This window comes from Aythya fuligula, chromosome 3 (genome assembly GCF_009819795.1).
Source record: "Aythya fuligula isolate bAytFul2 chromosome 3, bAytFul2.pri, whole genome shotgun sequence".
NCBI lineage: Eukaryota > Metazoa > Chordata > Aves > Anseriformes > Anatidae > Aythya > Aythya fuligula.
Genome location: NC_045561.1, coordinates 24921295 through 24949200, shown reverse-complemented (window position 1 = coordinate 24949200; position 27906 = coordinate 24921295). Strand labels below are relative to the sequence as shown.

Here is a 27906-nt window from a genome sequence, read left to right as displayed (position 1 = left end):
TTTCATTCCATGCATGTATTTAACAAATTACATTACTACCTATTTGGTTGTTGATATATATACCCATTTTGTCTTTGGTTGACCTGGGTAAGTACCTGTTATACCAATGATAATTCAGTGACTTAGTTACTGACCTCTGAAATTTTCATCTAAATCTGTTGTATTTGAGAGTATTTCATTTGTTACTGTGGCTATAGTAACTTGTAATTCCACGTTTTATACATACAGCCACATAGGGATTAAGCTTGTTTTAAGGGCAGAATTCTCCTAATTAAATTTTTGCAGAGCAGCTGTATCTGCTGTGAAGAAAATGCAAATCCTGCAGATTTTCTTCACACTTAGAAAGACTTTCAAGTAGTTTTGTTCCAACATGATAGAACTCCACAGGGTTCCCATTCCAATCTGACATAACAACCACCTTTGGAGAAATTTAAAGTTTTAATGTAACCAGGAGTGCTTATGATTCCCAGGTGAAAACAGTAAGACAGTAAGAATGTGCTCACACCAACCTGGAAGAGATACTGCAGTGGGAAGTGGTACCTGCTTGTCCACCAGCAGAGCAGTTTACTGTTTGTCTCAGAGAGAAGGCAGGCACCATATATGCTTTAAGAACAGCTGTTTTGTCCTTTAATAAACCAATGCAGGATTAATTCATTGACAGCAACTGTAGCACAGAGGTGGTGGTTGTGTTTTTGGTTTGAGACATGACTTCAGATCAATGTCCCTGCAGATGCTGGGGCAGGTGAGGCAGAGTGCCCTCACAGGAGGGGAGGTGCCCTGTGGGGCTGAGCACTGCGTTGAAGCGAAGGGTGCTTGATAGAAACTTCCTGGCTTTGAATTCAGAGGCTTCAACTCAAGCCTGGATTTCTTTGGAAGGATTTTTTCCCTTTCCCAGTCATCTTGGGAGCAGAATCTTACACTTCTGTGTAAAATTCTTTGTTCAGAGTATTAAAAAATTAGCATTTAATCTTTATGAACATTTTCAGTCAGGAAATGCGCTAAAGACTAGCATTACCTCATTTAAAGTTTATAAAACAGCAGTTCAATGTTGGTACTGCAGCTGATTATATTGTGCCTTCTGGTTTTCCCTAAAATTTCTATTATCTCCCCTTTGTGGGTAAGACTTGTGCTATAGGTTTGCTATGTTTGTGGTTAATTTCTCCTTCCCCTAGCTGCTGCTACTGGCAGCTTTGTTCCAGATTTTCAGGTAGTCTCTCAAGCTGCTTTCTAACAGGGCCATGAGCTTCAGGATGTCAGTGCACCTTGCAGTGCTCCTTTCTCCAACGGAACAAAAATCGTATCTAACAATACCACAGAGTTCAGATCGATGCCTTATAAATAACATGTTTTATCAAACCAGTGATAACTCTTCCTATCTAGAAGACAGGAGGAGGACTAGACTTACCATATTAAAATAAGGAATACTACATGTATCCATCTCTCTGCTCATTGACTAGGCATTTGAATCACTTTTCTACATAAAGTACCTAGAAAGGATTGACAAAAATGATCACATAGCTTTAACTTTTCGGACTTAGAGGTGTTCAGCCTGTTTCACAGTTCAAAATGCCCAAACCAGAGCAGATGACTCTCTCTTCCATTCTAAGACTGTTTCTATGGCTGCTAAGATACAATTTCTCTATTTTTAGAGGAATGCCGTGTTTTGAGATCATAACTAGTGCATAAATATTATTAGCCTCCAACTATCTTGCCACATTGAGTAAGCAGTGATGATGCAGAGTAAATTGTGCTCCAAGAATGTAGTAATAACTTGAAAAGACAATATTTAATGGAGTTGACATTTTTCCCTTACAGGCTGTTACGTGCATGTAAGAATCCCTACTGTCATGCGTTTGAGCAACCTTTTCATGTGTTTACAGTATATTCATCATAATCACATATTTCTAACCTAATACAGTGTAAAAATAAAAATACTTAAAAAATAATTGCCGTTTACCTTCATGAAATTTGCTCCTTTAAAATGAGCATAAAATGATTAAATTATACCCTAACAACTCTATTCAAAGCCAAAAATATCATGGCTTAGAACAAGGCATTAATTAAACAGTCTTCAAAGTCTAAATCATTAGCTTACACTTTTCCTTAACCTGTGAAAAGCTTGTGGCAAAGACAAGTTCTTCATTTATCTGTGCATAGAACACTTCTAAAAACCAAAGCGTGACGAAGAATTGCTAAGCTTTGTTTTTCAGAACATCTGTTTTAATATTGGAATGTCCTGGAATGCTGTAGGTGACTGAAGTTATATGGGGCTTGGCCGCTCTGTGTCCAATGCTGCCTCTTGCTGGAGGGATCCGATGTAAGCCATGAAGCTGTTGTTCTGATGGCCCCAGTCATAGTAGTCTGGAGAGAAGCTTAAAAAAGAAAACAGGAATTAGTGACTGGCAGGGTGGTTGTGTAAATGCCTGGCTAGTTACTTTGTGCAAAATGCAGTTCCACGGGTGCACTTCTCACACTGAAGTGCAAAATAAAACCACAGCCATTTAGGCTGTGACTTCAGGCTGCAGTTTGTTTCTTATCTGGCAAATGTTTCAGCCCAAGCATTCTTGACTCATTACCTGTTTCTTGATTCTTCTATTTCACTGAAGACTCTACCTTTTCTGCTTTGCTAATCCAGAGCATGGTTGACAATCTTAGTGCTGTGCTGTTAGTGCTTCTACTCCATGCTGAGTCCTATCGCTGCTATGGACTGTCAGTGACAGAGCTAAACCTCCTGTGTCTGTGCACAAGGGGCCTGGATTTGGGCAGCAGCTCTGGCGTACTGGCTTTACTCCCATGAGTAGCGTGAGGCTAAACAACCCCAACTCAGCCTTTCTTCATCAGAGAGGCGCTCCAGCCTTGTGGCCTCCTCTGGACTTTCTCTAACAGATCACTGTCCTTCCTGCGCTGGGCACCCCAGAGCTGCACGCAGTGCTCCAGGTGGGGCCTCATGAGGGCAGAGCAGAAGAGGACGATCACCTCCCGCGCCCTGCTGGCCACCCTGCTTTTGATGCAGCCCCCGACACGGTTGGCCTTCTGGGCTACAGGCACACGCTGCTGGCTGATGTCAAGCTTTTCATCCACCAGAACCTGCAAGTCTGCAGGACTGCTCTCAATGAGTTCTCCCAGTCTGTGCTCCTGTCTGGGGTTGCCCCAACCCAGGTGCAGCGCCTTGCACTTGGACACACTTACACAAGGACACACCTCTTGTGTCCTTGTAGTCTCTGTGGGGCCCTTGGATCCCTACAGTCATTCAGTGCTGCCACATCAGCTTTCCCCTTTGCTTCCTCCCTGCCCCTTATCATTTAAGCAACAATTGGAGCTTGACAATCTACGTTATTCTGCAGTGTGTGGCTTCCTTCTCCTCCAGCTGTTTCTGCTATGGGAATCCAGCTACTACCTGTTGTATCTTACCTGCCCTGGGCTCCCTGTGGTGCAATATTCCACGCCAGATCATCATCGCTGTCATATCTGCGAGGGTTGTCAAAGAAATAAGATCTGGGATTGAAGCCATGGCTTGGGACCATTCCTGCATTGGCCTGAAGGAAGGGAAACAAACCTCAGTCAGTACAACACATAAACTGCTTGCTGCCTCTCTTCTAGAAGGTGCCACTGGAAATTTACTTCCCGGCTTCCAAGATAAAATAGGTAATTTTCAGTTTGCTGTAGACAATAGAAATATTTTCATATTTTCTGTATTTTTCTCTACTACCATAGTGATAGTCTTGTGATCTTAACAGTTTTTCCTCTTCCTGCCTTGCAGCTAACAGATATGACCCATTTCTGAAACTACCCTTCAGGATGTGTTCAGCCTGTCAGCTGAATTTTCTGTCCTGGATGCTTTATGCTTTTAGCCAGTTGGCTTGAAGTGAGCAGTAGGAAGGCAGCTGAGGAACCGCAGGACGTTAAAGAATCTGAGGAGATTTGGTTGTAGCCCCTGTCCCTGTTTGTAACCCTCCGCCTGCAGTTCCCTCCCTTGCCTCAGGAACTGATCACACTGAACCTTGGCACCCTGCTTCATGAAACCACAGCTGAAAGGCTCCCTGGGACTGTCCTCAGCAATGTCAGTATCTACTCAGTGCTGTGAGGACCAAAGTCCAAGGAAATGTCCCTCACTAAAATAGGGAATGGGGTGTACCTGTAACACCCTCATTTACAAAACACTTTGCCTTTATTTCCCTATGAATCAAAATGGAAAGTGCACGAGATTCGAAAGGTCCATATGATTCTGAAGCCAGTGTGTAGGGACATCTAGGACCCAGCTGAGCCTCTTTGACTCATCCACTGCTTGTCTCTCCAGGGAACAGGACTCCTTGCACCCATGGATAAGCCAGGATGATGTCTTCTCCTTGGCCTTCAATAGGAGAGCAGTTTAACCTCCCAGTGTATTTTAGATGTTAAATAATTTCAATATAAATGAACTAAAAATAGGTCAATTTCTGTCATTTCTCCATTTCCAACATTGGTCTTGCTGAAGCTACAGCAAGGCAGAGGACCAAGCACTGCAGTTACCCCATGGCAGCACCAAAGCACGCAGGCAACTTGCGTGATCCAGGCTGGATCAGTCACACGGAGCTTTACATTTGAGCAATGCTGAAGGCAGGCTGCCTTCACTCAAGCTTTTTGTTTCTGAAGTCCTGAATGAAGTGTAAAAAACAAACCACAACCGTTCATTGGCAAGTTTCCTTATCACAAATAAAGTACATTTTGGATTTCTGATAAATCGAAGTTGTTAAGATTTATGTTTTTAACATAAAAAAAAAGAGGGTTTGTTTTAATTCCAATCCCATGCTTTCTGGGCAAGTATTTTCTGCCAAGGACCATTTTCTAATACTTTATTGCTCTAATAGTCTACTGACCACTTTAGACTAAAGTCCTGTGGCCCTTGGTCTCCCTCTTGTGGCATATTTGCATTGAAGTTCAGTCTTGCCTTGCTACACAGCCTCTTCGGTTTTTCTTTCTAACATCATTTGCAGTTCTTTCTCTAGTCACTTTGTAGAAGAGCAACAGCAAAACTAAAACATTTAATTTCTTTTCTTTGCAGTTATCCTGGCTGACTCCTAAGCAGGAGTTGATCCGATCTTTTCCTTTTTTTTTTTTTTTCCTTTTTTTTTGGTGATGTACGCACTGGCTAACTGGTAGGTTTCTAGCAGGAAATCAGTATCGCAGATGAACACTAAGAAGAGTTTTATTTAAGTGGAGGTTCATTACTTCCTCGCTCAGTTTGGCATTATTATTATCTCTGAAATCTGTGTGTGCGGATAAAAATCATGGTGTCCTCTAAAAAAACACAACACAAAAACAAACAAACAAACAAAAAAACATATGAATTGCTTCTCTTATATGTGAATTTACCATTTATGTCTTCCTTGGGGTAGCTGACTGGATTGGCCCTATAGAAACATTACCTTAGTGATCCTAGTCCAAGGCTGATATTCCCCATGTACCTGTCAGCCAGCATATCCTACACTAACCTGGGAATGCTGCCTACAGCTATTAAATGATAGTCCATCTATTAATTGCCTAGACATTAAGAGTACTTAGAGGGGGTTACCCTTACAACTCACACCTTATTCCCTGCTCTGCTGAAATAGCAAACAAAAATGGTAGTAGCGCTTACTGTGGCTATTGGCTTTTGACATGGAAACAATTCAGCAGGCACAAAGCTTGAAGAGTTCAATATATTTCATATATGCCATTGAACAGTTAGCAGAGAATGACTTTTACTGTGTAATGAAAGATACCAGGTTTGAATAACAAGCCGACTTCTTTTTCACTGACTCTAGTATGGTGCCATATCAACCCAAAAGGAACATGTCCCTAAATTTAAGACTACTGTTTCTTAAGGTAAATTGCCCAAGAAATATCCTTTCTTCTTGGTAAATATGATGAGATTTTCTCATGAAACTTTAGCATAACAAAGTGGTAAGCTTGAGTTGCTTTTATTCTGCTGAGGACACCTTGAAAAAGATAAGTCAAAACATAAAGAAGCAAAAGTTCCTTCAGAAACTGAGCCCTCCACACCTGCCAGGACATCATGCTATCAAATGTATTAACAGATTTCACTCACTAGATCTTTTGTAGGGTTTCGGACACGGAAGAAATACACCACCAAGGAAGTAGGCAAGAGCTCCCAGATGAAAAGGATCACTCCAAACACTATGTAACCTGCATCTCCCAGCTGACATTTCAGATCTGCCTGTTGAAAAGTCAAAGAGAAAAATGTTCACAAACAAAAACTGCGGCTTGCTTAGAAGGTACAAGAGGCAACATGTCTTCTTATGAAGACCTATACTTAAGTGGCTGAACAACATGGCCAGAAACTATATCCAGTAAAGCTGGATTAACCTGGTTAATTATTAAAGGCATATTAAAAAGAAAAAAAAAAATCAATATTCTATGTTGCCGGGTACATGCTTTCCCTTTCCTTCTACCTCCTCTCCTCTCTCTTTCTCATGCCTCTATCTTTGCTTCAGGAAAATCAAAGTTCAGTGGCCGCTTGCCAGGCTAGGCTCTTAGACTGGGAAGAAAGGGATAAAACTGACATAATGAGAAACTAGTCCTTTCCCAGCTGAGAATAACACATGAAGGAACACTCAATGCCCAGGTCTTCAAGGGCATTGCTGGCAATGTGACCTTTAAAATTCATGCTTGGATCCCCTCAAATTGGTGCATGTTTTTAGCTTGAATAACCGTGCAGTTACTCTAGCATTAGCTTTGAACTCCTCTCTAGATTTAATTCCACTGTTCACCACAGCTGCAGAGGGCAAATCTTGTCTTTTTGTGTGTTTTCTACAGAAGAAATAAGGGTAATGTTTGTGACAGGTGAGCTGAGGCAGTGCCACAAGCCTAAAGCATTTCACTCAGCTCCCTAGCACCAACCACGGCCTCCAGGTGGGAAACTGGACCCAATACTCTGGCCATAGATTTCCCGTCCTTGCAAGGGGTCAGCAGCATCTGCTGCAGGCCCCAGTGACAGGGGAGTAAAAGTTGGATTCAGGAGGTGAATCACAGCCTAGTGCCCTTCCATCTGAAACTTGTGTCTTCTAATTACACAGAGTGGTACCACCTAGCTGCTCTCCTCTTAACCACACAGCAGCAGGGGAGATTAGTGATCCCCTGACAAACCCTGCTCAAATAACTCTTAATGAGAACCTCTGGGCAATCTTCCCCTGCTGTTTACCTACATCTTATTTACAATTTTATCTACTACTCAACAAAAAAATGATAATGGCTCCAGGTTTGCTAGCCTAGCCTGGTACTATGAGGTGCTTGCATGTCTGGGAACACGGCTTCTGCTCAGCAAGTGCTTGCTGGGGTGGTGGGGCAGCGTCATGTGTCTGGGATTTTGGGGCCAAAAAATATTTAGTCATGGTCCAGACCCAGGCCTTCCATTTTGCTGAGCCTTGACAGAGCTGGAAAACTACTGGGACCTACCTACATGCTTCAGAGTAGAGAAAGGAATTGGATGCCCACATTTCACAAAATTCAAAGAATCACCTGCTTATTTCCTTCAGTGTTTTTACCACTCCTAGTTTTCAACCTGAATTGTCATTTAATCGTTGTCTTAATTAAAAGTTGAAAGGAATCATAGTCTGAACCTAAAACTACAGACGGTATCATGCTACTGACAGAATTATGGTAAATAACTCCACAGCACTAGAAGGCAATGGGAGAATTGACAATTACTTTAGAACTTGGCATTTCAGTGGAATCAAGCACTATTTTTCTCCTGTAACCACAGTACTTTCTTTCTAATGAACAAAACACCTGTGTTTTTTTTAATAAAATGATTTTTTTTAATAAAATCAAAGTAAATAAAATACACGATATAAAAGGATAATTTAATTAAGTTTTTCTTTCAGTGCTGTTTTTTTCCCTCCTTTCTTCATATTCCTAGAGCAAAACAATTCTAGTGCATCAAATAAAAGAAAAAAAAAGCAATAGAATTTTAATATATTATTGCCTCTTGCCATATCATTTAGGAAATCAGCCGTCACATGCAGAATGAGTTTTTCTCATTAGCAAATATTTTCATACTTGCCTGATCTGATACGTTGTACCAATCATAATCAAAAGAATTGACTTTCTTGGTTTGGGAAAATGATAAGATGAACAAATTGTAACAGGCTCGTGAGGTATAAAGTAGTATAACAGTCACTCCTATACTTGTCACCTGACACACAGATGAGCCCTGGAAGAGAATTAAACATAGGTTATTATTTGTATGGGAAGTTGACAAGAACATCGCTTTGCATGGACTTCAGGGGGTTGTCACACTACTTTGCCTAAGGAGATTGACTTTCCTTCTTTCATCAGCACATCCTATACGATGTGTATTCCTATATTTTACCAGCATGGTGGTTTCCAGGGAATGGTAGCAATTCCAGCCCCTGCCAAGATGGGCTGTGACTAACTCCTGTGACTGTTGTACAAGTACTATTTTCACAGCAATGACAGTACATGAGAACAACACTTGATATCAGATGGAGCAGGAGAATTCAGCTTCCAGCTGTGCACTAGCTATTGAGCATCCTATATCAGGTGCTGACTACTAGTATGATGCAACCTTACATCTTTTTATAACTGCTTGCTGTGCACCTATTTTCCCTTCCAAGTACTGAGCAGATCATAGGAGTCAGCAGTAAAATACAGCCCACAGAGGAACAGAACATCCTGCCTTACCTAAAGTCAACATGGAGGAGACAACGAGGAAGCACAGCCTACAGGCAGAGTGAACATGGCAGGGCAAGCTGGGAGTGGGACACTGGCACAAGGGAAGCAATGAGACTGCAAGTGTGGATTTGAGATAGCTCCTGAGTCCTAGAGAAGGAAATGGTTGGAGAAGGGGACAGAGCCTCATCCAGTGTGAGGAAAAAGTGTGACATGACATCCCGGCCACTTGATGCAGGGGGCTGAGGGAGCAGCACAGGAGTTGCTGCAGCAGCACCAACTTCCAAAGGTAGGAATCAAGGAGCCATGGCTACAGGGAGCAGTGTGAGACTGAGTGTGGAGGCAGCAGATGTACCAAAAGGGGACTGCCTCTGAAGGAAGAAACTCGATGTAAATTCTGTGCAGTCAGCTCTGCAATACTGCTTTTCACAGCCGAAAGAGGAATGCTATAGAGAACCATGCTGCAGGGGAGCAAAACACCTTGCAGCCATTTGCTTCACTAGCCCTGCCCTCCCTCTCCTGGCAGAGACCCACACCATGCAGATGGGCTCCTCTAATCCATCTGGGACAGATGAGCCAAGAGGGAAGCTGCTCCTCCCATCACAGGACCCCTCGCGGCAGTGCAGGGACAGGCGGGCCTGCACCCTGTCCCCTCCACCCAAACTCTGCTTCCACACCTGCAGCCCAGGAGCAGAGCACCGGAGAGCACAGAGATAACACAACCAGCTGCTGGAGCATCAGAAAAGTCACCGAGTCACCACGTCCTGAATCCCTGAGCTTCAGGGCCCCTCTGTGCTGTGCTGGCAGCTGCTGTCCTGCGGCTCTGCCAGCCAAGCTCCTTGGCCTGGGTCATCCCTGAGGAGAGTCAATTAAAAGGAGCTCAGGGACTTGTCAGAAAAGCCTGCAGGAAACGAGCTTGTGTGTTTTCCCAGCAAAAAACACCGATTCAGAGACCAGTCAAGCTCAGGGGTGTTACAAAATCCCCAGCGCGGCCAGTCTCTCTGACTGACTTCCCGCTCCAAACGCTGCCGACCAGGCCACAACCTGCAGCCATGTCGGGGGCGAGCCGGGAGCCTGCTCTGTGTGGGAACGGGACCCGGGCACCCGGCACAAGGCGGTGAAAGCTGTGGCGAGACGAGCGAGCAGGAAATGCCAGAAAGAGGAAATGTTTGCTGGGCACTTCTCTGTTCTCCTCCTGCACGAGCAGCGGCGCTGCCATGGAAACCGAGGGTGAGCGAGCCGAGGGGCACGTACCTCAGTACCTCAGCCCCTTCAGTGGCAGCGTTCAAAAACAGAAGTGAAGAGCAGAATGGGGTTGGCATTTCCCTGTACCAGTTTCCCCACAGGGCTGTCGTTCTTAAATAACTTTGCTTTCTTTAAGAGCTGAATGTGCTGCAGCTTTAGCAAACTCTGCCACCAAGTGCAAAGAAGGGGATCAAATTGTCCTGTTCTCCCTGCCAGTCACGTGTGGTGGCTTGGGGAAGGGAGATTGCAGAGATAGGAGCAGAGCCAGAAGGTGTCTCTGTAGAAGAGGGGGCAGCCCCAGGCTGGCAGTGCCCCAGCACAGGAAGCCTCTGGCCAGCACAGAACTGTCCCAAGTCAGCCCCTCGCACCTCACGGCGGGGCCGCACACCTCCCTGCTGCTGCCCGACCTGTGGCCGGAGAGCCAGGTCCGTCCCCATGCCACATCAGGAAGGTGGATGCAGCATCTCCACCAGCAATTTCACCCCTGGTCGGAAGGCAGAAGGGAGATACAAATAAAAGGCTGCTGGTAGCAATCCCTATCTACACACGCCCCAGACATTATCTCTGATGATACTTCTATCGTATCACCATGAAGAACAATTTTTTCTTCTTTAGCTAGTTTTTTCAGCACAGCAGTAGCAGATTAAACCAGGATGTTTTTTCACTGCTGGCTCCAGCCTTCTGTATCCTGCAATATGTGCAGTGAAATCCTACTGGAGGTCCCCAGAGGGACTCCCACCTCAGGTCAGCAGAAAAGAGCAAAGCTCTTTAATTCTCATTTCAACATTCAGACTTTGATGGCTCAGTGTCCTGTCTTTTCCTCTTTGCAGCACTGCTGCAGTTTGTTTGTTTTTTTTGTGAAATAGCTTAAAGTAAAGAAGATCGGGTTCCCAGCAGAAGGAGGAAACGGAACAAAGTAATCTACCAAAGCCTCTTGTAGGTTAACACGGCTTTGTTACAGAGATTTACGCTTCTGTGATTTGCAGCAGTAGAAAAACTTTTCTTCCTAGTAAAAATAATCCATTGCCCATGCCCTTTGGTCAGCAAATGACAGACTCGAAAGAAACAAAACAAACTAAGCCGTGTTTTTGAATCTTTTGTTCAGCCATGAACTCTCAGTTGTTGTGCAGTATCGCCAGATTTGATTAAAGAGGAAAAGTGTTCCTTTCATCTGATTAACTAAATGGAGAGATGGATTTTATTGTAAGATTTTCTAACTAGCAGCTGAAACTTACGTTTTTGGAAGGTTTGTTGTGGTAATGCTCTAGTGGTTAAACTAATTTACTTTAAGATGTAACCATGTACTGTGAATACAAGTGTCATTATGTATAGGTACAAAACATCATCACTGATTTTATGACAAACACTGCTAGCTTTTATCACATGATGTCACCTATGAAACCAGCCCTTTGACCAAAGCTGTGAACCTAATGAAAATTCTTGAAAGAACATTTTGCAGAGTGATAGGACATTTTTCCTCCTTCTCCCCACCTGGATGAATTTCTAATGCATTAAGTCTTCTAAAACACATTCTTACTATCTGTAGGACAGTATGCAAAGTTATAAAGGGAGATTCATATTCCTATTTCTGACTTACAATCAGCAAGCTGCTACCTTAAACGTTTAAAATAATCAATCAATAATTTGACAAGCTGAAGGATCCTAAAGTACCTCTATGTACCAGTACAGAAATGAAGTGGTCGTCAGACATGGTTCTGGAGAAAGCAGTATCCATCTGAAGAACATCTGAGAAACTCCAGCCAGTAGATCTATAAACTCTGTCCTAAAGACAGGTATTTTGGGGTTTCTGCTGTTAGCCAAAAGCACCCTTGCTTAGTATTTAATTAATTTATTGAGCAGGATGGACAAGTGTAAGCTATGAAGTCTAAGGCCTCTAGTTCTTGGGGGATCAACAGAGTTTTGTGCCTTCACTTCGCACTGCCCACATCTCTCAGAAGGTACTTTAAAAGGAACTGAAAATGTACCTTACCTTGGACTCCAAGTAAATGTTGGCTAAAGACATCTTGGAAATCTTATACAGGCAGATGGAGAGTGAAACAGCGCACAGCACAAACAACGTGTCATTAATTGCCACCCGGACAGAGACAATGACTTTTCTCTCTGAGTTCTGTGTCCTCACCAATACTGCACATGTTAAATTCACCAAGAGGAAGAGGAGACTTATGAAAAGAGAAGCCAGGTAGAGGGGCAACCTGGGAGAGTGAGGAGAAAACAGTTTTAGCGACATTGTTCAGCAAGTGTCAGTCATGAGATGGAAGTTGCACTCTGAGCACTGAAAGCCACACTTGGGCTGCCAGGCTGACGGAGTGAGCAGCCACCCAAGGCAAAATCAAAGTACTCTAGACCACTGGAGAGATGAACACAGCTTATTTCAAACCTTTTTTTTTTGAAGTTATAGAACAAGCAGTAGGTAAAGAAACTAATGTCAGGCAACAAAACTTGGAAAAGTGTTTGCAGCAGAAATAGTGGCACAGTTCTTACAAATCATTTAAATACACGTCTTAAGGCATGCACTTCACATACAGCACAAACCCTCTGACTATTTGCTGACAGGAGAAACCTCACAAAAGGTCAAGTTGGTTGGAATGGGCTGGTGTTGATCCTGGTTTTACTACATCATCACTGCTGTGAAAAACATCACTGCCAGTCTTTGTAGACAGATTTCACATTAAATTAGGGAAATGTCTAACTGTAGGAAATCTCTGAGTTATTGGTTCCCCAGCATCTTTTTCTGTCCCTTTTCCTAAATATCTTGGTTATGGGAAGCCTCTTGAGAGAAATTTAAATATGCACATCGATTATGGGTTGACATTTTGCCATCTATGCCAGGCAAAGGGTTTGTTTGCACAACCACGGGAGCAGAGCTGGAACAGGAATGTGGCAGGAGCCTAGCAGTTGGACTGGTTTTCCCCATTTGTATTTTTTCCTACCTACCCAGCAGTGATACCTGCAGTGTAAGTATACCATATAGTCAAGGAAGGCTGCTTCTCTTTACTCCTACACACAGCTGCAGAGTTTTTCATTTAAAGAAAAAAAAAAAAAAAAAAGGAATAAAAAGAAGCATGTTTCCATTTTAAGTGTTTGCTTACTTCATTATCATTGTTGACCGAGGCAATTTCTGATAAGGTTTATAATCTACAGTCACAGAACATAAGGTTTTGCTCACAGCCCTTCATGCCTGCTGAGAATCTTGAATTTGGCTGATAGCAAACATACAGATTGTCTCTGAAGAATCAAATTTGTATTGTTCAAAAGTACTTTTGCCCAGTGATGATAATTCTCTTTCACATGTTCATATTGTTTTGGGATGGCACCAACCCAGCCACAAAACACAAGCGTAGCTGGCTTCTTTTCAGAGGGCAGGAAAGGAAAGGGTACACCTTTGAGACCTTTTAGATGTGTAACAGGGAGAACTGAAAGCCTGTAATTCTCTGCTTGTGTTTATGAATCAATGCCCTTCTTCCCAGCTATATCTGGCAGTGAGCTAGTCTGCTGTCTTTTCCTTGCCAGTCATGGAAATTCCCTCTGGGGGGGGAAGATTGTGCTCATTCATAATCTTCCAGGGCAGGGCTCTGCTCTTAGGATACACAAGGGCAGCTCCTGTAAACCTCACAGTCCTGAAGCTTCTCCTCTCTCACACGGCTTCCTTTGGAGAACGCAGCTCCTGGTTGAAGTGGTGGAACCTTTACAGATTTTATTAATATTCCAAAAGTCTTTATGTTATGGTCAGGTGTCTTCCTTTCCTTGCCCTCCCACAGCCTATTTGCTCCCCCCACCACCCGTATGGTTCCCCCATTGCAGCGCAAGTAAGATACATCTGTGGGTTTGGGGCTGAGGAGGAAAGATATGCACTGACACACTGCCTATGTGTGGGACAGTAAGTACGTGCAGTCTTTGTGCTCTGCTTAGTCAGAGGGACCTTCTGCTTCAGCTTGCATGCCCCAGATGCTGGCTCACAAACAGCAAAGCTTCCAGACCGTGCTCCTCCTTGACAGGTTTTAGCCAAAAAAACACCACCAGCAAAGCACTGTCATGCTCTCATGCCCACACACTGCTATATGTACCAGTGTGAGCTGTCATGGCCCGTCAGTTGTGCAGCTCTTCACATAATGAGCTTCCATCCCCCTTATTAACATGATGTGGCTGGGGAAGCGGCTGCCTGTTCTGACAAAGGAAGCATTGTTGCTGAACCTCTGAATAAGCACTGATGGAGATGGAGGCTGTGTCTCTCTGGGCAGTTTTAGGGTCTCTGCAGCTGCAGAAAACATTACAGCCTCACTTAAAGGCAGAATGCGCCCCTACATTTCAACTACATGGGCACCTAGAAGGAAAGAATAAGCTTTTTTTTTTTTTTCAGAACAGAGAAAGCTGGACAGGAGAGGTGCTTCCACATTACACCAGCAACTGTTCAAACAGCCTGTTGTGCATAATCCCCATGCTGAGGCCAGTCCCTAAAGCGGAGCTGTGCGTAATCTGGCTTGGCCAGGGAAGGCACATGTCAGGTTGTTCTCTTTTTTCTGTGTCAGGCTGGATGCACCTCTGAAGTTTTTCTTTAAGCTTAACACCAAATTTCAGCTGAATGCCGTGAATTCTGCCTTGTTTAATGAGAAAATCTGGGTGAAACTACTACATTCTGTATGTGGTTTCCTCAGAAACCATACAGCGTCTGAGGTTTGTGTGTACAACACATGCACACACAGCACAGCAAGCCTCATTCAAACCCAGGGACTGCAAGAACTCTCCAAGCCCAGGGAGATGCAGAAGGAGGCTGTTTAAATACAAAGCTGGGCTAGTACAGGCTTGGCCGTGAGATCTTTTGCCACAGTGACTAATATCATGAAGGCTATGCTGAGTAAAATTTACTTAAGATTACAGCTCTCTGATAGGATTTCATCAATTTTTCCCTTATCTGAAATGATTCTGATTTCTGAGACCTTTGTCAATATACAGACTGCATCCCCACCTCTCTGCTGACTTTCGCATGTTGCCCTTATCCATTCCTGCTGTGCTGCAGAAATGACATCAGGCAATATGGTCTGCCACTTATTAAAAAAATGTGAAAAAGTCAAAAATAAAATTAAAAAAAAATCAAATTCAGTAACTGTTGACTCCACCCCTGTATGAAGGCCCAAATCATCCGTCTTTCACTAGCCTGTTATGATTAAGATAGAGGACCTCTGCTGCAGGTGTGCGTGTATTTACACCACTTCAGCTGCCCTCTATAAGAAAGGAAATGAGGTCGGCTTCATTTATTTGGCTCTTTTACACAGGCTAACCACATTCATGCTAATCGCTCTAGATATTAAAACAAGATACTACTGTGGTCCTTTAACAAGAGGGCTGAATAAGAAGCAAAAGGCTAGACCAGATCCAAGAGTGACCTGTGTTAGAAATGCAGAGGGCAAGAGTCGGGGCAGGCGTTGATCTGTTGAGAGCAGAGCAGTCTGTACATGAGAAACACTGCCCACAATAATGCGGTCACTTCATGGACACTGAACAAATAACACAAGTTCAGAAGCTCCCTTTGCTTGAAGAAATAACTTTTTGTGCTTTTTTTCATGAATAAAGCCTTGCCACAAACACTAGTAACAGACAAGGTTCAAAGTCTCTCTCTCACCTTTAAAGACAGCCAGGAACATGTTCACAGTTTCCCTATACCAGCAGAACCTACAGCTCAGGTGTTGTGCAAAGCCTTCCTCCTTACTCCTCCTGGCTATGTGTGCCATCAGCGACAGGCTCTGTCACTTGCTGGGGGCTGGCTGGTGTGTGCTGTGCTTGTCTGCCAGCCCATACTCCTGGATTTCCTTCCCACAGAAACCAGAGCCCAAAGGGGGATGTAGGTATTTGTATGCCGCAGCGTTCACCAGGGAGCATCTGGCTCTTGCCCCTTGAGGTTTGGGAGGCAGCCAAGGTATGCACACAGACCCACTAGCTTGGAAGCGTTCCTGGGGCCACCAAAACAGACGCAGCCTTCTCTGTTCTCACCCTCACTGTTCCTGCATCAGCTGCTCCTCAGCATGGAGTCCCCATCCCTCAGTCAGCATCCACACCTTGCCTGTCTCATACCTCACTGCTCACCAGTCCATGCACTGCTCACCCCAAGTCTGCTCTCGTTGTCCTGCCATTCTGCCAAACATGTCTTGCACATCTCTGTCTCTCATGCACTTGCACTGGGTGATCGCTGCTCCAGCTGTGTCAAAACCCAGCCAGATAATGCACTGTCCAGAGCAAGGACAGTATTAATGTCTGACCTGTTGATACAGTTCCATGTTCTCCTGATCAGTCAGCAAATAAGGAGTCAGATTTCAATTGCAAATTACTCTGCTTTCCCATCCTGACTTCAAACTGTAAACCTTTGTTTAGAAAGGAGACAACCTCTCTTGCTCTCTCACCCTAACTAAACAACATTGCCCCTGATTGAAGGTTTTAGGAATTGCCACAGTGAACATCAATTTTCTGAGCTCTTCCTCAGCTTTCTGGTCATTTATGCCTTTCAGAAAGCTTTCAGGGAGCTTCTGACAATCCCTCCTGCTCAAACAAGACCCCAAACGGATCTCACCACCTAAATGCAGAGCTACCATAGCCTCAACATTATGGAGTTGTGGAAAGCTATCTGTGAGCTCCCAAACACATCATCACGTTGAATCCGTTCTCTCTAGCTCCTTCCCTTCATAACACTTGTCTCAGCTTCCCGAAACTTTGGAGTCTTTTATTACCACTGACCTCATTTCTGGGCTGAGAAATAACCAGTCTCACTCTTTCCTGTGAAAATGAATACACCACCCTGCTACCTTTACCAAAGTGCTGGATCTGGATTCACCTAACATACAAAGCTTTTATTTAAGAACACATAGGCGAAACAAATTTTGTAGACAAATCACCAGGGTCAACGTATTCTGCTTGTATTTGAAATAGTTGCCTTTGAAATATGTGAATGGCTGAAAACGTTGCTTGTGTTGGGAAATGACACAGACTTTGAAAAGTCAGAGGAAGAAGCTGGCCTCAGAACCATCATCGTAAACACTGGGATTTAAATATGAGTAGCAGAGATATGAGCACCACAAATGATCAGAGATGTAGCGTTTCTCAAAGTACATGGCTACTTTTCTTTACCATAACAAATATTTGCACAGTTCTTACCTGTATTTCAGTAGCTCTGGGGAATATTTTGATTTAGCCTTGAAAATCACCTGCAAAGCAGAAAAATATTGCATCAGACCTAGAATACACATGAGTAAAGAAAAACACTGCAATCCACAGGAATCCTGCCTCACACGTCACGTGAAATGTAATGCTAGGTTTCTTCACACAATAGATTTGCATTTATGGCTTATCTGAGGCAGGCAAGCTATAAACAAAGTATTAAAACCACTCAGCAAGAGATTATGATGCACTTGTACACAAATTGTATCCACCATTATTTTTACTTATTCTGGTTTGGGAATAAGGTTTTATACCAGCTTTTATACAAGAGCCAGTATAATCAAAGAGGTAAGTAATTATTAGGCTCTTACACGTCCTATCAGTACGTCTCTCACACGCACCAGCTCATGCTGGCTTTTGGGGTCAGATGCTCTGTTCATATCAAAAGCTCACCGTAGTGCCCTGGCCTGAAATCAGATATGTAAGGTTGTATATCTACGTTGCGTTGACAAAAGGATGCCATCAAGACCCAAAGGAATTGGTTTACTCTGAGGTTTACTTGGCTTCTACTGACTCACTGACAGAGCAGTAAGTATTTTTACAGAGAGAGCTCAGGCAAATCAATTACCTTGCTGAAACAGGAGAGACAAAATACTGACACATTTTCCACAATGTAGGTAGGTGGTATCAGTCACAGGTGTTTAACCACCATCAGGAATTATACAAGAATATATTAGCATATTTTGTATCTTGTTTATTAAAAGCAAATCTAGGTAAGTACCACTGCGTTTTCGTAAGCTATCACAGTTACTAAACACACTCAGTTTATAAAAATTTATAAAGGTTCATTTAAGCTCAGCAACCAACACTGAAGCCCACTGGTTGCTGAAATTACCAAAAATCATGCTGCATGACTTTCTGCGGGCTGCTGCCTAACTGATTCCTTCTCAAGTCACCCTGCCTTATCCATTTAATTTGGTTTTGCATGCCCTGTAGTGTAGCTTGCATAATATTTGCTGTGATTATCATGCTTCCCCCAGGAAACAGGAATGACATGATCACTGTGTGTGTACAGGCATGTGTCTGGCCTGTCAAGCTGTTTATCTGTCCCCCCACTAATCTCAAAATACTCTGGTCAGAGAGCTGACTGCAAAATAAGAGTCAAAGACATGATCCTTCTATCACCCTCCTGAAAACCAATGACCCAACAGAAGTAAGGGACCCTCTAAGTGCATCTGATGTGAGGAGAATCCTGCCTAATGACCCCACATCACAAGGTACGAGAGGCTGCACATAGCAAAGCACCACAAGAAGTGCCCCAGTCATAGAAGCAGCCCCGGTCACAGCTCAAAGTCAAGCATGAGACACAGATCTGGAGAAAATCAGGCTTTGCTTGTTCCAGTGCTCCTGGAACAACTTGTCATTTAACTGCTATTCACCACAAGCAGCTGCCTTGACTTGGAAATTATTTTTATGACACATCGGTCTGCTTGGGACTAGCTGAACCAGCAGAGAGGACTGAGCCTTTCAGTAGGCCTTAGAAAAATAACAGCTGAGAATAAAATTGAAACGCCGGGGGAGGGAAACCTCTAAAAATATTCCGCGACCATTGGCACTGTTTTCAAGTAGTTAACATCTCTGGCAGTATCCCTTATAGAAGATTTGGGGGATTCATTCTCTAAATTCCTAGATCATCAATTCTCACAGGAATTCAGGAACATGTTTTATGTTGTTTTACCTATTTGCTACCTAGCGGAGAGGTATGACAGGCTTGTGAGATTTCTGTGTTCCTGTGGCGCACAGAGAGGAGCTGTCAGTCTTTTAGAGAAGAGTTGGGGTTCAAAATCCTTTCTGTATGTGTTCTGTACTAGGTATGTTACCTCCCCTGTTTATTCTGGAAAACACCGTGGGCAAGTGGGGAGGGAGCAGATTCCTGAGCTCACTGAAATTAAACAAGAAAAACTTGTCTCTAGGGCCATTCCACAGTCCTCAGCTGTGCTGAGCAGTACTTACTCACCCATGCTGTACCGTTAATTTGGACAGGAGGAGCACTGAACAGAGGTGTTCAGAGCCTGTGCAAAGAACTGCACGAGACAATTCCCGGTGGGCAATGAGTCGTGCTGGGTCCACAAAGCATGGGAGGTTCACAAGTTCCTGAATGCCATCTCCTGTGCTTCCCCAGAAAGGATCCATCCACCCCTACAATGTCACCGAGTGCTACTTTCACATCAAGCAGCCCAGGGCTGTCCTGCTCAGCAAAGGCTCCACGGCTAACTTATCAAAAGCCAAGCGTGGCGTTCCTGCTGCCGATAAAATGCACGGCAACATCTCCAGGTGTGAGGCTGCTGGAGCAGCCGTGTCGTTGTGATCCCGCATTTGGTGGAGCTGTCCCAGCAGGCAAATGCTTCTGGATTCTTTCAGAGCAAAATGACCATTAAGAAAGAAGATTGATACTAAGCATAAAATGGATGCTACATAGAATGAAAGCTTTAGTACAAGAACCGGCATTCGTACAAAGTCACTGCTAAACAGGAACACAGGCGGCCACGTTCTGCCACCTTGGCTTATCCTGATGGTGCTTTATTTCATGAGGAACTTTACTGGAAGTGGTATGACTGTCAGTGAATAAAGGGCTGTTCAGTGGCAGTAGGGATGTCTGAAGCTGATCTGCATATACCTCAGATGTGTGGGTGCAGCTCTTTGCATTTAGCACTCATTTCACTCAAGAGCACGCTGGAAGAAAAGACTGGTTGCTCAATGGCCCCTCCCCGCAACAGTGTTGAGAAAGCTTCCAGTCAGTATCTGAGTCATCTCAGCAAGTCTTCCAGCAAACCAGAGCAAACCAGGCTTTTCCTATGAACAGACTAAGCAGCAAGCAGAAGGCAAACTTTTAAAAAGAGGCCTTTCAGAGATCCCCAGGATAAATAGGAACCAGGGAAACTCAGTGCAATTCCTTGCTGATTTTCCAATGTCCAAAGGGCTACTTTTCCTTCTTATTTTTTCCCCTTTCACTTTTTTTTTTTTTTTTTTTTTTTTTTTTTAAGGAGAAATACCTTGTTTTGACTCCTTCTTTTTTTTCTGAAGGATTGGAAACCTCAAATGAGATTCTCACACTCCCTCCTCTACTCCCCTGAGGTGTATGTCTGGCATATAGAAGGGCAGCAGTACAAAAGGACTCCAAAAAAGCCCTTAATACAGCTAGGGAAAATTCCTCTGTTGCAACAAGTGATGTAAACAGCTGACCTTAAAGGCATTCTACCAGCCCCCAGCAGCAGAGCCGGGGATGGCACAGGAGTCCCTCAGCAGCTTGGCTGCAGGGAGCTCTGTGGAGCTGCTGGGCAGGCAGGCAGGGCAAGGCTGCTGAGGCTTCAGGGGGTTCCAGCTATGGGTAATGGAAGCAACGTCAGGAACCGCTCTGGGCCTGTAAATATCAATGAAGCAGGTGTCAAAGCCAAGTTACACGCTCCCAGAACAAAAGAAGCACTAAAATAAAATCTCACTGGAGCAATTCTCAGTTCGCGCTGATTTAGCTGAGCTGATGGGAACACTGGCACAAACCTCCCGCATACCTCCAGGTCTGGCTGATCAGTTCACTTTTCCAGGAGCCTCAGCTCACCACAAAGCCTCAGGTATGTGCTAAGTGCTTGCATATGTCTCAAGCCGGCCCTCCGCAGAGGAATGAAGTTCAGCTTTATTTACCAGTCCTCGTTTCAAAGAACTATACGTGGAGCACAGCGTGTTCTTTCCCCTCCCAGTCCTTTTCACCGCTGCCCCTCTCTCCCTCTGTCACTGTGCAAACTTCTTTGCACCCTGAAAATAGGCCACAGCCTCATGCAGGCCCAGAGCCCCTCACCGCCAGTGCGTACACCCTTCCTCTGCCGTGTATTTTGCAGTCCCACCTTGCTTTTTCTCTCCTTATTCATTATTTCATGTTAAATGTTCCTGCATTTGGATCAGCTCCCCCCAAACATGCCAAGTTCTCCCTTTACTCCCTAAACCCTACCTGCTTTGTAAAGCCTCCTGACACCAGCAACAAGACCCCTGCCAGTCAGCCTGAGGTGCGCTGGCAGAAACAAGGGACGGGCACCATCGTGGGGCTGGCAGCCACAGCAAGCTCTCTGCACTTTCCTATCCAATTACCATCCAAACCAAATGACGCCGTTCTCCATGTCAGATGCTGAGAGCCAGCCAGTCTGCAGTTCCAGTTTGTCTCCTACGGATCCAAAGGGTAATGTTTTAAGCCAAACGTATTTGCTGACGCTTCACCATCTCGAGTTGGACTCTTGTAGCTCTGTGTACATCTGAAGCATGCTGCAAATAGCAAGCTTTATAACATACGGTGTATTCATATTTATCAAACAATAAATGTTGCTACTAAATAAAAAGCCCTCTCTGTTCTCTCACCGGTGGTATCACTGTCAAAGTCCTGTCCAGAGGAATTAGAGCATAAGAAGCCCCCTTCATTTCCCTCACAGATAACTCGTGCCCCGGTTCCACAGATACGGGCAGCCTCTCCGACAGCCTCATGCAGGTTTTACCCCACCCTGCCAGGCACTTCCAGCACGGCTTGCTCCTCTCCGAACTGCCTTACTCTGCACAATTTCTCCTCATTTGAAAGTCCCTGATGTTATCAGCCCTGCCTGGGAGGCAGGGTAAGCTCCTCCATCTGAGTGCCAGAGAAAAGGGAAGATGGTTACGGAGGAGGAAGGAGAGGAAAATCCAGCTACCAGCCCTCCTCCAGCTGTACAGCCCCACAGCTCTTTAGCTCAGCACCACCTGCTAGCTCTAGGTCCTGGAGAAGTTCCCAACCTAATGGTTAAACCCGCAGCCCACCAAGTGGCTCAGTGTGCCTGGCCACAGGGGAGGACTGGGATTTCCAGCATCACCGATGGCTCACAGCCTTTGACCTTGACCTTGTGTTTTGAGCCTGTAACCCTCCATGCTAGCCTGCCTCCTTCATTTGTATCCTGCTCCCCAGGAAAATGTAAAGAAGAAACAGAACAAAGTGAAGCGAGCCCTTCTCTGCTCACCTCCATACCAAAAAAGACAACTTGTTATTTTATTTCCCACAGCCTCCTTAAACTTCTGCCCAGGGCACTGAGCGTAAAGCCTGAGGACTCATCTCAGCCTCCTCCTGTCAGGGGCAGGGAAGAATGGGAGCTTTGGCCAGGCAGGACGTAAATAAAAGAGTGCTCGAGTCCTGGGATCCTCTCTGGCTGAATTCAGCTGAAGTGGAAAATACGGTATTTGCCCATGTGCAGCCTTTGCTTTATTAAGCAGCCAAAATACACCCGTGGGAGGTGCAGGTGTGAGGCAAATGTATCCGTGGGCTTTTCGGTCTCTGCCGGTGGAAATGCACTCTTCAGCTCTATCTGATGGGTCGGGGATGGATCTCAGCTCCACAGGAGATTTACTTCAATCATTTCTAAGGAGACAGAGGGTTATCCTGAGAGGGTAGTTAGCAGTATTTCTCTCCTTTAGAAGACAGGAGGATGAATACAGACATTATAAGCTAATAAATTCTAATAAATTTGTGTTTCTCATTAGAAAATCACATGTATTTGCTGCAGTGTGTGATTTCTGAGCGCAGGTAATATTACACAAGCCTTTTCTACAGCACCGTTTTTATTCTGCCATCAAGACCATGGCGAAGGACCCTGAACTTGGCTCTCAACCCAAAGAATAGCTCTCAGCTCTCAGGAGTTGTTCTGAATCAAAACTACTTTGATTGTAGCTTGTCTTTTGGCTACAGGTCCCCTGGTTTAGCAACCTGCCCAGCGCATTGGCTTCCCCTGTATCTGCTGATGGTGCTGCCCAGGGGTGGGAATAACCCCCGCTGTGCTGACGCCATCTTGGCTTATTTGTCTTCCTAGGCATAAGAAGCAGTCCAAATGTGTGTCCTCGTTGCTTTGGGATACCTATTAAAAAGAGAATAGTTGTGGCTAACTTTCTGTCAAGTTCAAAGGTGCTCATTATTCTAAAGAATGCCCTCGGGCACTTGCCAAATGAGTTTCTCTGTTGGGCCAGAAGCATTTGCAATCTTTTTGGAATCACTTTTTCTTCTCACCTCTGCGTCTCCAGGTTTTCTCTGCAATGCCACATTTAGAAATGCTGGGTGCTGGGCAGCAGGTAAACACCTGCAAAGTCCTGAGACCCATGAGGTCTCTCCCTGTCCCCTGTCCCCATACCACATGTAGAACACTTCTTTTTCTTGAAGCTAAGCATCAGTTAAATAGCATGGTTTTTATGCAACAAGACACAGCTGCAGACTTTTCTTTCCTTCCTTCTAGAGAAAAAAGGGTAAATGTTGCTTCTGAACAGGTCTGTGAAGTTATAAGGTATTACTGAAAACAAAATTCTCTCTCCCCACCCCTTTCACACTAGTTCTTGCTTGCCTACTGTGGAAAGCTAGATGCACATTAAACATACAGTCTTAAGAAGATGCTGAATTTCAAGCCAAACCACCTTTTAATGTTTAGAAATAGAGAATTAATAACAGTGAATTAAAAATATGTGCACTGATTCTGTGCCCTACATTATATCTCTACAGTGGCTGTGCTTAGATTTCTTAAGGCTTTGTTTTGGCTAGGGAGATATTTGAGATAAGATTTCAATGGGAGCAACCAGCTCTAAAGCAAACAACGCTGCTCATAATGTGCCAGTCTACAGCGGCTCACAGTCTTTAAAGATTATGACACATAGCACAAACTCCGAACTGCAAAGCAAATAATGTTTCCAAAGCTTCACAACAGCACTTCAAGGCAGGTAACTATTAGCTGTTTTTTTTTTATACGGGGGCTCAGAGGAAGATTGTGAGGACTCACGGTGACAAAGCAGAAATCGTGTCAAAGGCAGAACCAACAGCCTTAGCATTTTGTGTGTTTCCAACTAGTGCCTCATGCCTCCTTAGTAATATCAGGCAGCATTGACAAAAATTAGTTAAAAGCACATATCCGTGCATTCCGTGTGCTCCCTTTTCACTTCTTCCATCGGCAAGAGGAATCGGTTGCTCACTGCAATCAGCCACTCAGAGCTGGCACCCTATGCACGGAGCGCAGCCGCCGTGCGTGCTCTGGGCTCCCCTCAGCTTTGGCTGCTCTTGGGTGAGAGCCAAGATGCTGCAGTCTGCCTCCAGACCTCCACCGCAGCCCTACCTGCGTGTCTGAGGGAAGAACCTCACTCAGGGCTATGGTTTAGTCCTGTGATGGTGACGGGCTGCGTGATGATGGACGTTTGCCCCTGGGGAGCTGCACCGCTCTCAAATGCCGTGGGATAAAGCATAGGTCACTACATGCCTGAGCCAGATTTGGGCAGCATGCAGATGAAAGGTTCCTGTAATCCTTTAATGCATCTCAAGTCCTGGGGAGCGAGCGGGCGAGTTACAGGCATTTCAGCCCCTGAATCCAGAAAAGCAAACTTAAGTGCACAACTGTGTACGTGGTTCTAAGTATGTAATACCCACTGCGACTCAAGTGATCCTCTTACAGCTTTCATGCTTCCAATCCCCACATTTTCAGCTCTGGGAGAGCAGCTCTCACAAGCAGCCCGATCTCGACAGCCTGGCTGTTCAGGACTCACAGGCCTGTATCACTACAGAGCCCCGGTAAGCACTGCAGGCACTACAGAAGCATCCAAACCCGGGCACTGAGCTGGTCCCACGAGGGGCACACAGCAACATGCAGAACATCCTGAGCGCTGCCTGGGGGTGCTCCAGGGCTGGCTGGTGCTACCCTGGCCAAGCCACCTGTGCCCTGGAAAAGCTGCCTCTGACAAGGGTCAGCTGAGGGCAGGCTGGGCTTCCTGCTCCTGGCACGGTAGTGGGATTGAGGAGATACTGATCCCAACCCCTGCTCTCCTGCGAGCTTCTTGTGAGATCTCAGGCGAGCCCAGCAGCCTTTCTGTGCCTCAGCATGCCAACATCCCGTCCTGCAGCCCAGTGACCAGATACCCAAGCTCACCATAAATACTTCCAAGCAAATCTAACTGCAGCAACACGGAGCTCTGTGCACCCTAATTTACCTGGCTTCCTAGCTGTCTGTAGCAGACATATTCTCAAGGCAACCTAATGATACAGGGAGACTGTTCCCTTCACCCCCCTACATGGCTAATTCACCTTTACATCACGGTGTCCTTGAAACAGAGGGTGTATGTACCTCTGTACAGCAGCCAGCACTTACCGGGGCCCAGACTCACTGCTATTTGTAATACAGATCATTGTAAGCATGGGAGCCGGCAGCAGGGCTCGATCTACACTTTCAGTTGTTGATACACAGCACAGAAATCTCACTGAGAAACATTTTAATCAACTTATGAAAAAAATGAGGGGGGGGGGGGGGGGCTGCCTGCAAAATTACAAATTACAATTCTGGTAGCACACGGATATCAAGGTCTGCTAAGCCAGGAGGCTTATGAGGTTTAATAACAGCACTAAGAACAATAATAAAGAATAATAACAGAACGGCATTTTGGTTATCCAGCCTTCAAGCCCTCCAGCTCTCCTGTACGTTTTTCTCCTACCTTTATATCAAATGACACCTATTTAATGGACAGTAGATATATTATTTGCCATTCCTGAAATGATCACTTTAGGCTCCCGTCTCACTGTAAACTGATCACTTGCACAGAGATCAAAAGTTAAAATTCCCAGCTAAATAACTTGAAATTTGCTTTTTGCCTTGCCAAAGCACATTAGGAAATTACATCTTTCGCACAAATCTTACAAAACAATGCTTTATCATTCTGTCATATTTAATCAACCAAATATCTGTTGCTTACCTGTGTGAAGTAAAGATTCATCAGGGTCAGGGTAAAAAACTGGAGGCAGACTGGGAAGCAATAGAGGAGCCAGAAGATGAAGGGGCTGAGAGAATTTGCTGTGACAAAGTCTTTGAAGTAAAATGAAAAGAGCACAGTCCTAAGAGAGGCCCAAAACAAGCACAGAAACAGAAAGACAGTCTGGTAACTGAACCTCTTGTGCCTGTAGTGCAGGACCAGCCAGAGCTGAACGTAGATGAACACAAAAAGAAGTGAATAAAAAACAGTATATACAATGGTCAGGCCCAACTTCACATACGGAGGGACAGCTGGCGTCAGGGTCGGCGGAAGGGTGTCATTTTTCAGTGGGTCCCACTCAGGGGCCTCCATTTGATATCTGGAATCGTCAGAATTATTTATTAAGTTTGGCTGCCGCTGCTGCCTCCTCCTCCTGCTCCTTTCATCTTCCTACAGCATAGGAATCAAGAAAATGAAAGAAAACAAGCTGCACTTCCTCTTTGGCAGCTCACTGTGGGCTGGTAGCACATGATCACAATTCAGAATGATTCATTAGGACTGCCTTTGTCAGCAATTGGCAGGGAACAGCTCAGAAAGCTGCCCTTTGCTGATGTCTGTGCACGAATCTCTACCATCCTTAGGAAAGAAAGAAATGCACCAGCCCTTAAGTGGTTTACTGATGATTATTTTTCTACAGAAAATAATCTGGATTTTAAATTATTTAAGTAATGTTCTATTTTCTGCAAGAAGCAGGTACTGAGCATTTTCCCAGTGACAGCCACATGCTGTCTTTGTAGGATTTTTTGCCTTGTTTCACATTTAACGAGTACTTAATTTAGCTGCATTTTATTAGGAATAATTTTAAGCACCTTAACCTCCTCATGAGATTCAAACTACTGTAATAACCTCTAACAGTTCAGCTCTGCATTGCAGAAACCTTGATGTTTATAGCAAAATGCAAAATTTGCACGGCTTATCTAACACATCTAATATCTTATTTTTCTTCTAACAAAAGACTTTTAATTAGAACAGGGAAAAAAAGCACATAAGGCTTCCAAATATGCTGTGTACGGGAACAAATAAAACCCCCTAAATACCCAAATTCACCAAAGCATACATGCAGCTACAGGTTCTTTTCTTCTTGGTTGTTGCCTATTTGTGCCATCGCTGTGGCAACAGCTGACCAGACACGCCTTCTCCCAAGCATGCAGATGTGCCCTTGGGATTAAGTCTATAAATTAATAGGTGCTATTGCAGCCTGCTGGGTTTGACTCATGGGGTGAGAAGCGAGAACTGAAACTTAGTGGTTTAGATCTTTGCAGCATGGTGGAAATTGGTGGAAATGCTTAACGTATCTCTAGGTCATGTATAGCGTCATAGACAAGTGAATAACAAGTTTTCATGAGAGATAACCACACGGCAGCAGGAGCACTGCCATGATCTGTCCTGTGCTAGCATTATAGTAAGTCGACTGCAAGAACTGCTTTGTTACCTGGAACAATCCCCATGGAGAACCCCGGTTAAAAAAAGATTTCTTCAGTGAAAGAGTCCACGCAGAAAAGGCTCACACCATGTTCGGGGCAGGGTAGGGCGACGCTGATACTGGCACAGAGTACTAACTAAGGCAATTATTTAAATTATTCATGCCTCGCCATAACAGGGATTGAAAACTAGTATTTTGTTGAAAAAGGCAATTATTATAATTGTGCTTATTAATATAAATACAGTGTATATAAATTTGGATAATGCCTTTTTTAAGTGAAGCCCATCCTGCCCTAAAAATACCCATACCGGCCACTTAAAACTATGCCCCAAAATCCATGCTTGGGTACTGAAATACATGTATAAGTGGTTTGATTTTAAAGGTGCCAAGCAAACTCAGCTCCCATTGACTGGGAGGAGATCTGTGGGTTCGCACTGCTTCTGTAACTCAGGCCACGTCTCCTAAGGTGCCTGGACATGACATTAAGAAGCTTACCGGGAGCAGGCAGCTCTGGGAATGCTGGATGAGCAGCCCATGGGAGCAGGGTGGTGCACAGCCCCGGGTGGCTCTGT

At 44.6% G+C, this 27906-nt stretch overlaps 1 protein-coding gene across 1 annotated transcript; it reads right to left on the bottom strand.

Annotated features, from left to right (window-relative positions):
* Positions 1–599: 599 nt before the first annotated feature.
* On the bottom strand, positions 600–26346 carry GPR137B (G protein-coupled receptor 137B). The gene is made up of 7 exons (XM_032183693.1): positions 25855–26346; positions 17077–17126; positions 11906–12128; positions 8042–8191; positions 6068–6196; positions 3412–3536; positions 600–2372 (listed from the first exon to the last, which is right to left on the bottom strand). Exons 1-7 carry the CDS (start codon positions 26221–26223, stop codon positions 2261–2263), a joined length of 1158 nt encoding a protein of 385 aa, XP_032039584.1. The 5' UTR covers positions 26224–26346; the 3' UTR covers positions 600–2260.
* Between the last annotated feature and the right edge of the window lie 1560 nt (positions 26347–27906).

Excerpts from the sequence above, each read along its gene's own strand:
- GPR137B (XM_032183693.1), bottom strand. The coding sequence starts at position 26,223 with ATGGAGGCCCCTGAGTGGGACCCACTGAAAAATGACACCCTTCCGCCG. Across the intron at positions 8,192-11,905 it reads ACATTTACTTGGAGTCCAAG|GGCTCATCTGTGTGTCAGGT; the intron begins GTAAGGTACATT and ends ATTCTCTTCCAG. Across the intron at positions 2,373-3,411 it reads CCACAGGGAGCCCAGGGCAG|CTTCTCTCCAGACTACTATG; the intron begins GTAAGATACAAC and ends TTCTTTTTTAAG.